Here is a 16,034-nt window from a genome sequence, read left to right as displayed (position 1 = left end):
CTGGTCTATACTGGTCCATGTGCAACATTATGCTGGACTATGCTAGTCTATGCTGGTCTATACTGGTCCATGTGCAACATTATATTGGTCCATGCTAGTCTATGCTGGTCTATACTGGTCCATCAGCATCAAGATGGTCTATTCTGGCACATGCTGGTCTGTGCTGGTCCATGTTGGTCTATGGTGGGCCACCAGCATCATTAAACTGGTCTATGCTGGTTTATGCTGGTCCATCAGCATCATTAAACTAGTCTGTGCTGATCCATGCTGGTCTGTGCTGGTCCATGCTGGTCCATGCTGGTCCATGCTGGTCCACCAGCATTGTTATGCTGGTCCATCAGCATCATTTAACCGGTCTGTGCTAGTCCATGCTGGTTCACCAGTATTGTTACGCTGGTCCATGCTGGTCTATGCTGGTCTATGCTGGTCCATGCTGTCTAAACCTGAATCCTCCTGAATGAAATACAGACTACAGCCCCCTGCTGGTAAAGGAAGTAATTCCCTCTCAACACGTGCAGAATGCTTTGTTTGCTAGTTTCACATGACTGTAGTCTGTAGTCAGTGTGGGTGTGTAAGAGTAATTCTTTCCCCTGACACATGCTAATCTCAGGCAGTGTCATGGTTGGTTGTCTCTCTTTGTCAGGACCATGTGTCCTGGGCTTTAAAATCTTCAAACGTATTACTGTGACCTAAACATAAACAAACAGTGAAAGACAAAGAAAAAAAAATGCTTTGTTGCAAACAGTGCCACTTTAAATTAGCTTCATTCTTTCCACAGGAGCTACATTCTTAGCATGTTCTTCAGCGTTGTTGTTGTTGCCATACTTCTGCAGTGACAGTGTCAACACGTATCCCACATACGTATCATGGTCACTATCTAAGTCAAAGGTTGCTATGTTTGCTTCCAGCAGCGTTTGAGGTTTTTCTGTCTGGACAAACAGACAAACAGACAGACAGACAGACAGAGACCAGCATTAGTAGACACATGCTGCTGTCAAGGCTTCAAACAAACCGTCAAATCAAATCAATAACCAATGGAGCTGCCGTCATCCAGACATGTGTTCGGCAAGATTAACCACCACATGGCCAAGAGACGGAGTGTAATCCATTACCAACAAATTCAGAGCCAGGGCTGCTGATGCTGCTTCTGCTTCTGCTGCTGCTGCTTCTGCTGCTGCTGCTGCTTCTGATGCTGCTGCTGCTGCTTCTGCTGCTGCTGATGCTGCTGCTGCTGCTGCTGCTGCTGATGCTGCTGCTGTGAGATGTTTTTAGGGAATTGCAGTCTCAAAGGAAATGGGGTGATGTAATTGTGGAGAGATGATGCAATTGTCTATCAGCGTGATTGTGCTTGTTTGTTAATGTGATGAGGACATTGTCGGCGGACGATGGTCCTCTGCTTGTTGAGAGTTGATTTATTCATGATTGTGAGTAAAAAAATGTTTATTTCTTACTCTTAGTCCATGCATAACACTGAGTCTCTTTTCATCCAAATGAATGACTTATCAGGTAGCTGGCTGACACTCAAGACCGTGACATTTCTTTATTTAATACTCCATGCTATCCTTTTTCATGCATCACGGTCAACGCTGCCAGGTCCTTAAACCTGACAACCTGCTGTACCGTGGCCAGACATGTACTCAGTTTAATCAATGCAGCTATAAAAAAACAACAAAAAAAAACACACCCCATTGCTGCATCAACTTTTGTTTGTTTCTGTGTGCATACCGCGACTGATCCACGTATGAAAAGAAAGAATTATGAGGGAGATGATTGAGCAGATTAGGGAGTTGTTCAGAGGTCATGGTCTTACAGTATGCAGGAGTGGCGCTGTCTCTGTGATCAGGACATTAGTGAAGAATGATGATGAAGTGTTTGCCTGACGACTGCAGCTTGTTTGACCAGCTGTCTCTCCTGTGACAACTGTAGTGTTGCAAGACTCGTTCCGAGATAATTGTCTGTTGTTTTGCCTGCAGCCGTTTAAAAGAAAAGAAAAGAAAATGTAACCAAGAATGCAGCCGTGCTCTTTGGATGATGGATGACGGTAAATTTAAAGGGCAACACATGGCAGCGTTTGTTCACTGTGAACTTGACGTTTCAGAGCGAGGATCAAATCCTGCGCGTGAGAACGCCTGCCACCGCGCTACACTCCCCGGTTCCTCCGGGGGGAGATTGGCATGGTGAGCAGCCCCGTCTCCTCCTCTCCTCTTCCTCCCCCTCCCCTCTTTGCATCCTCCCCTCATCCTCTTGTCGTTTCTCTCCCCTGTCTGCGAAGGAGTGCATGTGAGTCAGGAAGGGGCAGGGCACGTTAGCCAAGGCTGGAGGGTGTGTGTGTGTGTGTGTGTGTGGGGGGGAAGGAGTGGAACTCATACAGCAGGCAAACTAGCATACAAACACACACACACACACACACACATTCACACACATGCTCAGTCAGCGTAAGTGACACAAGTGCTGTGGCTCCATTCAGAGCTCTGAGTTGACTGACTCACTGCTGTCCATTAGCCGATATGCCGCAGAGAAAGAGGAGTTTCACTTTTGGAGCCTATGGAGGGTAAGGAATTCATCTGCTAATGATAATCCACACGAGAGAGGGAAGCTCTCCACTCATGTTTGTAAAAATCTGAGCGTGTGTGTGTGTGTGTGTGTCTCTGATTGATGACTGTGCAGATTCTGCGTCTGTGTTTTCTCGCCTGCACGTCTGCTCTCGGATTCATTCTCTTACGTTTCTCTTCCTTTGGTGATATTTTCCGTGCCTCTCGTGTGTAAATAACACGTATATATAACGGTGCAATCGCTGCTTGATGGTGAATCAATGAGGGGGTTATGTCCTGTACAGTTATGCTCCGAGGTATCAGATGCAGGGAAGCGTAAACAAGATCTGATGACCGGAGAGAAAAGTTTACATTAGATTCAGAGTGAGGTGATGGAAGGTTGAAGGTGAGTACTACATAGTTTGCTTGTGTTATTGTGCTTTATTGTCTTTACAGTTAAGTCCTTGTGCTGCACAGTTGAGCGCTGCTTTAAGTCTGTATTGGAACGTCTCACTTCAGACTTCACAGATACTGAGCAGCAGACGCACAGTCAACAAAGCTGCTTTTAAAAAAAAAACAAACAAACAAACATGATCAAAAGGTAGCTTCACTATAGCTAACAGAGACATTATTTAAAGCTAGAGTGGACCGTGGAAAGATTCTAATATTGTTATTAAAGCCGGTGTATGCAAGTTGTTGGTCAAGTGGCTCTTGAAGACAAATGCACATGCTTTAAAGCGGACCTAGAGTGGTCCTGTTGCACATATATGTTAGTTATGGAGGTCTACTTACATACATTAACTTGTTTTTATGGTCAAAAACCTCCTAGTTTCTGTAAACGAGCCGATAGAAATTTTCTGACGCTGTTTTTCTGCTGCGAGATTTCAGAGTGAACTTTCACCCCCAGAAGACAGAGTCTTGTGATTGGCCAGTACTATCCAGCACATCCGTTCTCAGAAGCGCAGCGCCCCCCTCTGGAACGGTGGATGCACTGCTCCTCATTATCAAAACATTGTTTTAACAGTGTTTAAAAATAGCTTCTTCACGACTCCCCGCCGCAGTCCCTTTTATGACTTTGACCCGGAGTCAGACCCAGAGTCAGAAGACACTGTCGCTCGTGAAACACCTCCACAACGGACGTTATTCTTCTTCTGCGGTTCAATGTACGCAACCGGATGTGCCCGGACTAGTGCCCGGAGCAGGAGGATCGGTTGTTCAGGAGAACCGCTGTTTACGTAACTATTACGGGATTTTCAGAGATCTCGTTGAGCCCCGAGATTACAATAAAACACGACGTTCTCAGCAGTGACTGAACTATTTGTTTAGAACCGTCAGGGCTTCATAAACAAGGTAATGACGCAGATGCACACCAAAAAAACAGCGTTAATAGGAACTTCCGGTCTAGTTCCGCTTTAAAACGATAATATTATTGTTGGTCCTTGATTTTATTTCATTTTTTTGGGGATAATTTCCCAGATAAATGATGTGTCCACTAATGATGGTCTCATTCACTTCACGAGTGCGATTAGAGGAAGTCCTCTGAATCACCTCCGATGCAGCGAGCGAGCGCCGTGCAGTTGCTGTTCGCCGGCTGGATTTCTGTTTTGACTGATTCAAACGTTATCTTAATAACCTTCAAACGTTAAGGTTTTACTTCGTCGAGGAAAGTACTGCTTGTTACTTAGATGCGTATCCTCAAAGCTGCACAGAGCAGGATCACTGGAGAAGTTGTTTATTGTTGAGCTTCTGTCTGACAATCTCTGAAACTCTTAGCCAATATTGACATGCATTTGATTGCTTTCACTGTCTTCCTTTTTTTTGTTTCTTGAAGTTTATTTGCAGAGTTGGAAGTAGTTACCAATTGCTGTATAGTGTCCTCTTTTGATCTGATTGGTCAAAGCCTGCCATGACGCTGCAGATTTGAGGCTGTCATGAAGCGTCATGCTCAATTAGTTATTATGGAAATATTGGTCACATTATCTCAAGCTGAAATGATTACAATTGTGTATTGTCTTAGATTTACAAATGTGTTAGTAATGTGAGGTCCTGTGGGAGACAATGTGGCCTCTAGTGGTCTCTTGTGGAGCTTAATTAAATTTGGGGATGAGCTGATCGGTCCGATACCGGTCAAAATCACTGGACTGGATATGGGACAGATAAAAATGTAAAAACTGATGCAAATAACAATTATTTTCGCAATCGATTAATCTCTTGATTATTTTTCGCGATTAATCAATTAATCGTTAGGTCAGAATATGTTAAAAAAAGTTGATCAGTGTTTGTCAAACCTGGAAATGACGATATATGATTTCTTTGTTATGTGGATCAAAGAAAATGAAGAAAATTTTCCCATTTAAGAAGCTGAAACGATCAGTTCGATCTTGTTTTAATCATGAAAAAAGCTTCAAACCGATTCATCGATTATCGAAACAGTTGACGATTAATAACAACATCTTTGCTGAATTGACTGAATTGTGTCCTTGAAATTGCTTGAAGTGACTCGGCACTAACGCGTTGTCAGAAGATTATCGGACTGAAATCGGCATCGGCAGATCTATACTCTCGATACGTCTGGAGTTGTTGATATCGTATCGGATGTGAAAAAGTGGGCTTATTAAAATACCACATATGAATATAGGTCAGCTCATTTGAATATTCAAAATGTGTAATCTTTCAACAACACAGTTAATAAGACATTCATTTTTAAATAATTGTACCTGGAATAAAAAAAAAAATAGCAACAGGGAGGGAAGTGAGGGTCTATTTTGCATGAGCAGATCTAATGGATGAACATGACTGGATTTATCATTAATCGTATATTTATTTCATGCTCTGTGATGGACTGGTGACCTGTCCAGGATGTACTTGACGAGTAGGAAAATGAGAGGTTTAATCTCAAGGGTGTGAAGCAAACAATGTACCTTTCTCTTGTCTGTATTTGGCATTTGGATAGGTCAGTGTGTCTGCTCACATCAGCAGGTGACCTGTAATACACTCAGCCCTCTGTGTCCTATTGGTATTCACTGGAGGAAACACAGGCCTTTTGCTCTTTCTTTGGCTCATGCCTTTTCATTTTGGCACGAGACATTAATAGAGCTGCAGTTTTTTTTTTTTTCACGATTGCTGGCAGGATATTTTTTAATGCTGAATAAAAAATGACCATGATGTCACAACACAACTCTTTCATATCCTTTTATTGCAAAGTCTCTTAAGTGCTCCAACCAATTAAAGGGTCCCATATTATGCAAAATGCAACTTTTTTATCATTTGGAGCTCCTATCCTGTCGGCAAAGTGTGGAAAAAGATGACTCAGTCGTGTTTTTGTGGTCCTCCTCAGTCTAAGTACAGGAGATAAAACACGCGATGTTGACTTCCGCGCTCTTTGGGACGCCACAAGACGCTAACTTCCTGGAATTGATGGAATTGTTAACCGATTTGTCCGTAAAACGCGAGAATGCTGGTGAGGGCAACGGTATCCGAAAACCCACGAAGTCCACGAAAAGTTCTATTCTTGGCTCCGCAGTGCAGCACAGAGTTCTACACAAACTTCCAGCCTCAGAGGATTTAGAGGATGTTTAAATGTTTTGGCATGTGGCGCCACCTACCACCGTCTACCAATCATTGCAGTCAGTAGAGTCTCAGCTGCCGAGCAACCACGGGTTGCCAGGTACGTCTGAGCTACAATGGCGGAGAAAACGAAACCTAAAAGACCTTCGTATTTTGAATTTGAGTGTTTTGGCCACATTCTTACATATGGCACCTTTAAAGGTGAAGTAAGTAGTTTATAGTGCCATCTAGAGGAGAGGCTGAAATTTACAACAAAGAACTGCTCCTCTGCTCACCCCCTCCCTTCCCTGAGCGCTACGGTGTCCTCAGCTGGTCAAATGTCGTCCTCGTCGTCTTTCTCCATGTCAGCAGATGAGGTTCGTGAGGCGAGGGAGAGGGCGGAGCTACCGCGGCCGTAGCAGACGAAGCGGAGAGAGAGGAGGCGGGACTTCAGCTACAAGTAAAGAGACGCTTGATTTGTTCTCTCGCGTTTGTCCTTACAGGCTCCGGTAGAAACATGGCGTCTCTCTGCTAACAGTGGCTATGCAACCGCGGCCCGCGACCATGTTATTTTACATGACTTTTTGAAACACTAGGAAAATGAAACAAAAACTATTATACAGCGACTAGACAATGCAGGAGCACATAATATGTATAAAAAAGTGGATTTTGGGTCAAATAAACCCATAAATACTACACAGTGTCCCTTTAAGTTTCGTTTTATTTATTATTATTATTATTATTTTTTAAAGAGATACTAATAAAGAAAACGTTCTGAACAGGGTTAGGGTGATTGAACTGCTGTGATTCTTCATTCTTAAGGTATTTTGACCAAAGCACATCACAGACATGTTCAATAGGACACCAGGGAACACGCCTGTTGTCACATGAGACATTATACCGTCGCAACTTTACACTTTATTCCTGCTTGTGTTGCTCCGTAGTTTGCGGTGGCTTTCACCTCACAGTCCATTAAATGGTGAAATAAACACAAAGCTGTGACTTGTTTGCTGAATGTTTTTTTTCTCAGTAAGCTCAGTGACGAGGCCTTCAGGCAGCAACGAACAATGGCCGAGTGTATAGATGTGTTCCATAGGACGGAGAATTCATGTCAGTCCTGTTTAAAAACGGCAGAGTGGAAATACCCACGCTGGTGTTTGATTCTCTGGTCAGCTGATTTGATCATGACAATGAGATTGTGTGAATTTAAAAGTGTAGGATCCTCTGGTTTGTTTTTGTGTCATTTCCATTAGATAATGAAAAAGGTGTTTTTTCACTCCTGAAAAGAAAAGGGCGGGGGGGGGGGGGGGGGGGGAGGTCTTTGTTGATTCAATTTTTGAGTAGCTCGTGTCTTATTGTACAGAGAGCAGAGGTTTGCATGACAAAAGACGAGTACACTACAAGGCAGGGCTCCTCCACAGGAGGAGGCTATTCAAGTACCTTGTCCAAGGGGCAAAACAAACCCGCAGATGTAGGGCAACAGGAGGACTCTTGATTGTTTACTCAGTCAGTTCACCTCGCATATTTACTCCGGCGTTCGCACTCACAATGGCGGGGTATCTCACGAGCGACTCGATCAGCTGCGGTTAATTATCTAATGTCCAAGGGCTTGCGATCATTATCTTAATTTTGCCCTGGTTAAAAGAATAAGAATATTAAGGGATTAGTTTTTTTTATTGTTATCACAGGATGTTTTGTTCTGCTGTGCTCCTCGGCCCACTTTGAGAAGGTATTGTGAATCAGGTTTTTTCTCTTTTTAAATACACACAAAACACGATGTTTGACTACTGTAGATTTTATCAGCATGTGTATGAATATATATTACCTGAGCCTTCAAACAAAACATGTTTATCTTGATGTACACCTGTCTTTTTTCTCGTCCCGGTGAGTCACTGACGACCTGACCTAACTCTGTCAGCAGGTCACAGCTCCACTGATCAATATCAACAATTACCAACATAAATGTCAGATGACTAATGATTGAGTTACGTCCATCACTCCGTTCAGTTAGCGCCATCACGCAGACGCTATAATGTCCTTTTATTCCCTCTGCAATATCCACCCTGAACACAGTCAAACAGCCACCACACTCTCATCTACTGAGAGAAACCAGTCCACTGTTGGGTTTTTGTCTTTTTGGACAGAAAACGGTCATTTACTTATTTAATCACATTGCTTGTCTTGTTTTTTTGGTGTGTATCTGCGTCATTACCTTGTTTATGAAGCCCTGACGGTTCTAAACTAACAGTTCAGCCACTGCTGAGAACGCTGTGTTTTATTGTAATCTCGGGGCTCAACGAGATCTCTGAAAATCCCTTAATAGTTACGTAAACAGCGGTTCTCCTGAACAACCGATTGTCCTGCTCCGGGCACTAGTCCGGGCACATCCAGTTGCGTACATTGAACCGCAGAAGAAGAATAACGTCCGTTGTGGAGGTGTTTCACGAGCAACAGTGTCTTCTGACTCTGGGTCTGACTCTGGTTTAAAGTCATAAAAGGGACTGTGGCGGGGAGTCGTGAAGAAGCTATTTTTAAACACTGTTAAAACAATGTTTTGATAATGAGGAGCAGTGCATCCACTGTTCCAGAGGGGGGCGCTGCGCTTCTGAGAACGGATGTGCTGGATTGTACTGGCCAATCACAAGACTCTGTTTTTTGGGGGTGAAAGTTCACTCTGAAATCTCGCAGCAGAAAAACAGCGTCAGAAAAGAGAGATTTCTATCGGCTCGTTTACAGCAACTAGGAGGTTTTTGACCATAAAAACAAGTTAATATATGTAAGTAGACCTCCATAACTAACATATATGTGCAACAGGACCACTCTAGGTCACCTTTAATGCCTTTATATACCTTACCTAACTGTGATCAATGGTACCAATATGTGATTAGTGTGTGTGTAACACTCACCTTTTCAGGACTCGTAGTCCTTATGAGGACCACAGCCTGGACCTAATGAGGCAGAACCTCATTTCTGAGTCTCTGATTCAAGTTTAAAGGTGCATTATGTAATAAATCTAAATCAACTGGCCATAAAATCCTCCTAATATGTCACAGAGACTCAGGAATAATGTTCATATAACAAACTGAACTCACCAACAACAACAGTACAGACAAAATATTTGCATGAAATTTTTCTTTTTTGCAGACTGGAAATAATGTTTATGTTTTGAAATCATGTTTCGGCATGTGGCGCCACCTACCGCCGTCTACCAGTCATTTCAGTCAGTAGAGTCTCAGCTGCCGAGCGACCACGGGTTGCCAGTTACGTCAGAAAACGAAACCTAAAAGACCTCGGTATTTTGAATTTGAATGTAGTAACCGTTTTTGGCCACATTCCTACATATGGCACCTTTAAGTTATCGTTTGCTCCAGGTGGGGCATCATGCCGTGGTCAGACCACACGCTTTGGAGCAAAGTTACGCTCTGCTCTGACGGACTTTGGACCGACAGAATGTCGTACATGTTTGTTTTTCAGTGACGTGTCCAGTTCATTATCGGCGATGTTGACCAAGCTGCACACGAGCGTTTGGAACCAGTGTAAACAAACAAAAGGGTGAAGCAAAAGAGAGGCGATTAATCCACCTCAAGTTCTCTTTGAGGGATTGACATTGTCATACACACCGCTTTGGATGCCCGACCATGTTTGTTTTATGGTCTTTCTGTGCCCCCGGTTCCTCTTAACGTCAACACATCTGCTGTGATGATTGGTTCGGTCATGTACCGACGTATATTACGTCAAATTTACGGCTCAGTGATCAACTCGTGCATGTGCAAAGTCATAGATCAATTTTGCCTCATAAATGCATCGTAAACCCTCACACGACACAGATTTGTGCCGCTGGTGCACCCTTGGTAAATTCCAGCAGGATTAATACATAACTCCTTATATGGACATCCTGGGTGTGTGTCTTTAGGTCACATCTTCAGAAAATGCATTTATTTGTTGTCGAGTCAAAGTTATGATTAATTTTGAATTGCACATTTTTCCAGTAGCGCTAATTTATTGTGCAAAAGTCACATAATCTATCTAATCTAATCTAATCTAATCTAATCTCTATAACGAAAGTTGTGTCTGTGTGTGTGTGTCTGTGACGGACATATCTCTTTGACCGTTATTCAGATCGACCGAAATCGAAGATTTTGGATATGAGTTGAGCATGGCCCGATGGTGTGCGTCCTCATAACTTTAAGGACTGATGAGTATTTTATTGTGACAAAACATAGTTTTATTAAATTATTAAATTCCTAGTAGTTTTTGCTCAGGTGTGTTTATATAGTTGGTGAAAATGTAAAGAAATCTTTTTCATCAGATGACCTATAGGTTGTGCTGTAAATAAAGATATAAGGCACTCTATATTCCACATTCTTAAAGCCCCTGTATACATTTCTGTGTTCTAAGGGTTAATGTCAACTATATATCGTTCCCATAGACTCTTTTATTTTGAAATACTTATAATTGTAATGTCATGATGGACCACTCCTACTGAACAGTTGCTTTTTCCCCCTCAAAAAATGTACTTTTTCACTTGACCCCTTGACACCCCTGACCTAATGTGACAGACCAAAACATTGTGTATTCAGACCCTTGGCATTAGCCATTTATTGTTATGGTAAAGGTTAGGGATAGCGCTTTGTTGAGTCTGTCCAAATGAATGGAAATCAATGCAGTGTATGTGTGTGTGTGTGTTTATACAGTGTCTTACTGTACCACGGCTAAATGAGAACAGTCGACCACTTTATGCTCATTTCTGTGTCAATAGAACCTATTCAGCCCACGATGGTTTGACATACAGGATACTCGCTACAGTACATCAGGTCATGTTCAGTATTGTTTGACGCGGTTATTTACTGTTACCCTGAACGGTATATTTATAGAGATATTGTTCATAGCTCGAGGGCCTTGTTTGACTCTTTGTGGCTCTATTTTCGGACACTGTCCGGTGCTTTGTGAATGTCTTATTGAAGAGTCAGATGTAGGTGGAGATGTGTTTACATGCTGGCATTAATGTGATAAGATCTCATCACGTATTCCTCCAGGCATCAACCTTTCTTGCTTTTGCTGAGCGTATGCTGGTTGTTGATCAGCTGACGCACTATTCTGATCTGGACAAAAAAAAATGTCTCAATAATTGTTTGATAGATGGAGACACTCGTGTTCCTCAGAGGATTAAATTCTGAGGGGATGACCTTCTGACCTTTCCTGTAGCGCCACAGGCAAGTTGACATTATGAAATATATATGTATATATTGGCTGCTAGGGTGCAATGACATTTTCTCTTAAGCCTCTTAACTTTACATTAACCATTGCTCAAAACTAGCTGGTCCTCTACGGTTGGGGGTTTGATCACTGGCTTGTTGAATTGTTCTTCTTAGACTTCCAAAGGTTTCTGAGAAGCTGAGAAGTTGCACGTCAAAAAGACAACGTCTGGTTATTACGGTAGCAATTTCACTCCCGCCAGTGCGAATCAAGGTCTTTGTCGCCAGACAGGACAGAGTTGGAAAAAACGGCCATTGAGACAAAAACTCAAACAAATCTTACTTTAAATATGTTTTATTCTGTTCAAATTTCATTTTAAATTGTTAATACACTATTTTAACATGCAGTAAATTGTAAATAACGGGCACATAGAAAAAGTTATTCTGGAAAAATGGGCCAAATGGACATTTTTGGGCCCTTTAATGGTCAAAATAAGCAAAAAACAAAGTTGACATTTTGGGGCTTAGGTGTTAAAGGGTTAAAGAACCAAGCTCTGCTGTAACACGATAAAGCTTTTAACCATGAGAAAAAAGTGTTGAAATGCAACCGAAACTGCCTTAGATTACTCGGATGACGTCAGCTGAGGAAGCAGTCTCTGATGCGACCTGAGGACAAATCATATTCATGCAGCTCAGGTATATGGCCACATGCGTATTCAGTAAAAAATGGTGTACATATAGATGAAATCCGGCAAGCTGTTTTGTGCTTCGCCATCTAGTGGCGCCTCCATTACTGCAGTGGCATGTCGTCTGTTACTCACATTGCAGTGTAGGTACAGGGCGTAGGTACATTTCTGCCAACTTGTGAGAAAAGGTTGGAGTGAGACATCGGGGCGTGCCGGGCAAATGGATGACTGGCCCAAGGTTACCAACACACACCCAATATATTTATTTATAGTATTGTATGCATCCCAAGCTTATTAATGCTGTATACAATATACTTTATGTATTATTAATGCTTAATACTCATGATGCTTTATACAAAAAACAAAAAGTATCTCTGAATGATTTGAAATTTACAACTATAATAGTCGGCATCGCCCTGAACAAGGATGCGTTGAAAATATTTTGCAAACCTCTTAAGGAATAACTTTTATGATTTTTTTGAAATTCAGGAAATTACCCATTTTCCCTGATGCACTTTGACAGTGAGCTGACTTTAGTCTTAAAAACAAAAAGTATCTCGGAATGACTTGAAATTCACCATCATAATAGTCGACATCGTCCTGAACAAGGATGCGTTGAAAATATTTGCAAACCTCTTAAGGAATAATTTTAATGAATTTTTGAAATTCAGGAAATTATCCATTTGCTCTGATGCACTTTGACAGTGAGCTGACTTTCTTCAAAAAAACAAAAAGTATCTCAGAATGACTTGAAATTCACCATCATAATAGTCGGCATCGCCCTGAACAAGGATCTGTTGAAAATATTTCCAAACCTCTTAAGGAATAATTTTAATGAATTTTTGAAATTCAGGAAATTACCCATTTGCCCTGATGCACTTTGACAGTGAGCTGACTTTCTTCTAAAAAATAAAAGTATCTCGGAATGACTTGAAATAATTAATGCTATAGAAATCGATAACCCCCCCACGTGACCCTCCCATGGAGAATAAAGCGGTAGAAGATGAATGAATGGATACTGTAGTGATTCTTTCCCGAAGCGTACTCTCTGTGTGAATGTTGTGAATCGAGTGAAATAAACATCGGGGATGCTGCGCTTCAGCGGTGAATCAATATTATATTCTTAAAAAAGGAGGGTCACGCATGATTTTTCCCTCCCATGTTTTATTTGGAGACTGTTAAACCCAAACTCGGTGACGCCAAAGGATTCTGCTCTCAGTGGGGGGTTTTCCCCTCGTGCTGGGTGAACTGGGTGTAACACTGACCATGACTCAACCAAAATTTATTGTAGCCCGAGGGATAGAGAAATAATATCTGTGCAAGCTGAGTATTCTTAACATTCATTTCAGCACATTATATATTATAAAGGGCCCTCATTTAAAACTCATCTCATGATACGTGGACGCACAGCGGTGGCCTTATATTTGCACATACATGCATGTTCCCTAATGGGTGTTAATGTGAGAGGGTTATTCTGGAGTGTATTTACTTTATTCAGTGTTTTTTTTTAAATACAATACACACAGTGAAAGTGTGAAAGGCTGCATTGAACAGCTGCTCTAAGTCATCTTTCAGATGCAATCCCAAGATAATTTTGTCGAAGGGTGTGTTGGTCTGGGTTATTGTATTGAATTCATTTAGTTCTTCTTAGATTTCAGATATAGAGTTTCTTTCTGAACAACTAACCTGTTTGCTTCAAGACTCCACTGCTCCGTCTGCTGACCTATTTGCCGCGAGCAGTGCTGCAGACTTAATATACTATATCACAGACCGCAGCTGAAGTGAGGGAACATATTTTTTAAAGTTCATCAGTTGACGCAGGAGTCGCTTCACATGATGTCAGATTCAGCTGAATAAACTAATTGTCGTGTGTCATGGCTGCTGACATGGTTAGGATTCTTAGGACCGGGACCCACCCTTCGCCTCTTCTCCCAGTGCTGGCGATTGTTGCCATGGAAACCGGCAGCTAGTACTCAAAGCCTATTTGAGAGTGTCGGAGGAAGCATGAAAAACAATTTGTCCACCACAAACTGAACTGTAAGACCCCCCCCCCCCCCCCCCCCCCTCCCGTCTCATGCCGCATCGTGTTTGTGTGAGTGCACAATAAATAAATACATAAATGAAATGAAACAACAAGGCCGGAACACAACTGTTGTGTCCTGTGCAAAAATGTGAGTCACTGCACACAAATGCATTAGCACGAGGGCATTTGTCGAAGCCGCTACTTCTGTCCACTCCAACCGTTCGTCTGTCACAGGATATTCTTTGTCTTGGGAATAAGACTGAGAGCTTTTCCCAACTCGCTGTTGTCAGCTTTATCTGAATCCAGGTCTAGGTCCAGGTCCAGGTTTTGCTAACTCAGGGAAGAGTTAGGTTTGGTTTCCCATTGGTACCAGAAGGATACGTGTAGTATTTTAATGATTTTTTAGCATAGGACTAGCCTTTTGTGTGAGTTTTTGTAAACGGTTATAAAATGTATTAATTCATCATCATCTTCTATCGTTATATCCTCCACATGAGGGTCTTGCGGTGCGCTGGTGCCAATCCCGGCTGACAATGGACAGGTCGCCGGTCCATCACAGGGCGACATAGAGACAAACAACCATCCACTCTCACTCTTATGGTCAATTTAGTGCATCCAACGCTGAATCTGCATGTCATTGGACTGTGGGAAGGAACCAAAAATATGTTTGTTTAAAGGCCACATTATACTTCTCCGACTGCGTATGCGTTATCCGTCTGCGTCACCACGGAGACGCCTCAGACACGCGCCGCAATTTCCCGCCAGATCAGTAGGGGTCGCTGCGCAAGGTTGTTGTGCTTCAGGCTACAGTGAGCAATGGCGTCCGAGAGAGAAAGAGAGAGAAAGACTGTTGTTGTTGAAACAGTGGCCGTTTCTCACTTTTCTGTGTCACGCAACGCAGTTTTGAGATAATTTGAGGTGAGAAATTGGCCATTTAGAGTCTAAACATGTGCTGTGTGTGTTAAGATATGACGTATTTATAGTTTGGCAGCGGCGTTATCGGCGGTGTTCAGCTCCACGTCTGTGGACGCTCGGTGCTCACTGTGAGCCGGCACAGAGCAGCTTAGCTCGGCCTGTTCCTGAGGACCAATCGCAGCTCTTGCCATCTCCGTTGTCCCTTGACGGAGTGACGGACACTTAAAAAATATTTCGTGCAGTCGGAGACGACGCAGAGGCTCTTCGACAACCTTCGTCTCTGCGTAACCTACGCAGAGCACTTTACGCAGAAGTATAAATTGGGCTTTACATGTGCTTACAAAACCTTTGGATACGTTTTACAAACTAAAAAAGCAGAAATCATTCATTTTTCTAACCCCTTAGTTCCTTCTTTAGCTTGTAGCAAGATTTTAGCACAATATTAAGTCTGTATTTTAATAATAATAGCAGCTTTTGACCGTATGTCGATAGGAACTCTCTGCTCTGGTAGCTGCTGTCTTGCTGCAAACATCCTTTATTGTTTTTGGAATTCCCGTTTGCAGCTTTTATTCAATCACGCTGACACACCCCGGGTGATTTAATTTCATGGGAATTCTATGAAACCTGAGAGTGGGTGAGCAACACAGGATGAGGTTTAGCGAGAATGTTATTCTCAGTGATGTGAACACAGCTTTCACCTTCTCACAGCTCGGCGTCGCAAGAGCCATAAGTATTTTGGCTCCCTCCCAAGGCCCAGTATGCATTCCACTTAAGATAGAGCACTGATTTATCTGCACATCTGTCAGGCCTCGCCGTAATCAACACTGGCGGTGGAATTGAGATGCAACACCCCAAAAAAATCCATCTCAATGTCAGGCGACAGCCTACTGTTACAGAACGACTCTGTTGCTTCTTAATTCCACCTCCGGGGCCTGTTTCCTCTCACAGATTTCGCAGAAGGAGGAAGCAATAATTAACTTTCGTTTATCTTTTTGAGAATGTCTCAACAACAAAAGAAGAAGTGCAGGCATTTCTTTGACTGTTGGTCCTCACGTTACCTCCGTTCAGCGATTTCTCAGAATCGGTGACATTTAGGGATCGTAATGAATGAAAACCTCGGCTCCTCCGGTCCACGTGC

The 16,034-nt window shown here is 42.6% G+C and overlaps 1 protein-coding gene across 1 annotated transcript in view; it reads left to right on the top strand.

Moving 5' to 3' along the window:
- Nucleotides 1-2,507: 2,507 nt before the first annotated feature.
- The window catches only part of LOC310932258 (rap1 GTPase-activating protein 1-like), a gene marked incomplete at both ends in the record, with an annotated part of 64,436 nt that continues 50,909 nt past the window's right edge, over nt 2,508-16,034 (top strand). The window contains one exon of the mRNA XM_083895551.1: nt 2,508-2,551. Within this exon, the coding sequence (XP_083751677.1) occupies nt 2,508-2,551 (44 nt within the window). The remainder of the gene's footprint in view (nt 2,552-16,034) is intronic.

This window comes from Microchirus variegatus (assembly GCF_963457635.1).
Source record: "Microchirus variegatus genome assembly, chromosome: 9".
Lineage (NCBI taxonomy): Eukaryota > Metazoa > Chordata > Actinopteri > Pleuronectiformes > Soleidae > Microchirus > Microchirus variegatus.
Note: the sequence above shows the minus strand (reverse complement) of the source record. Positions and strands in the feature narration are given on the sequence as shown.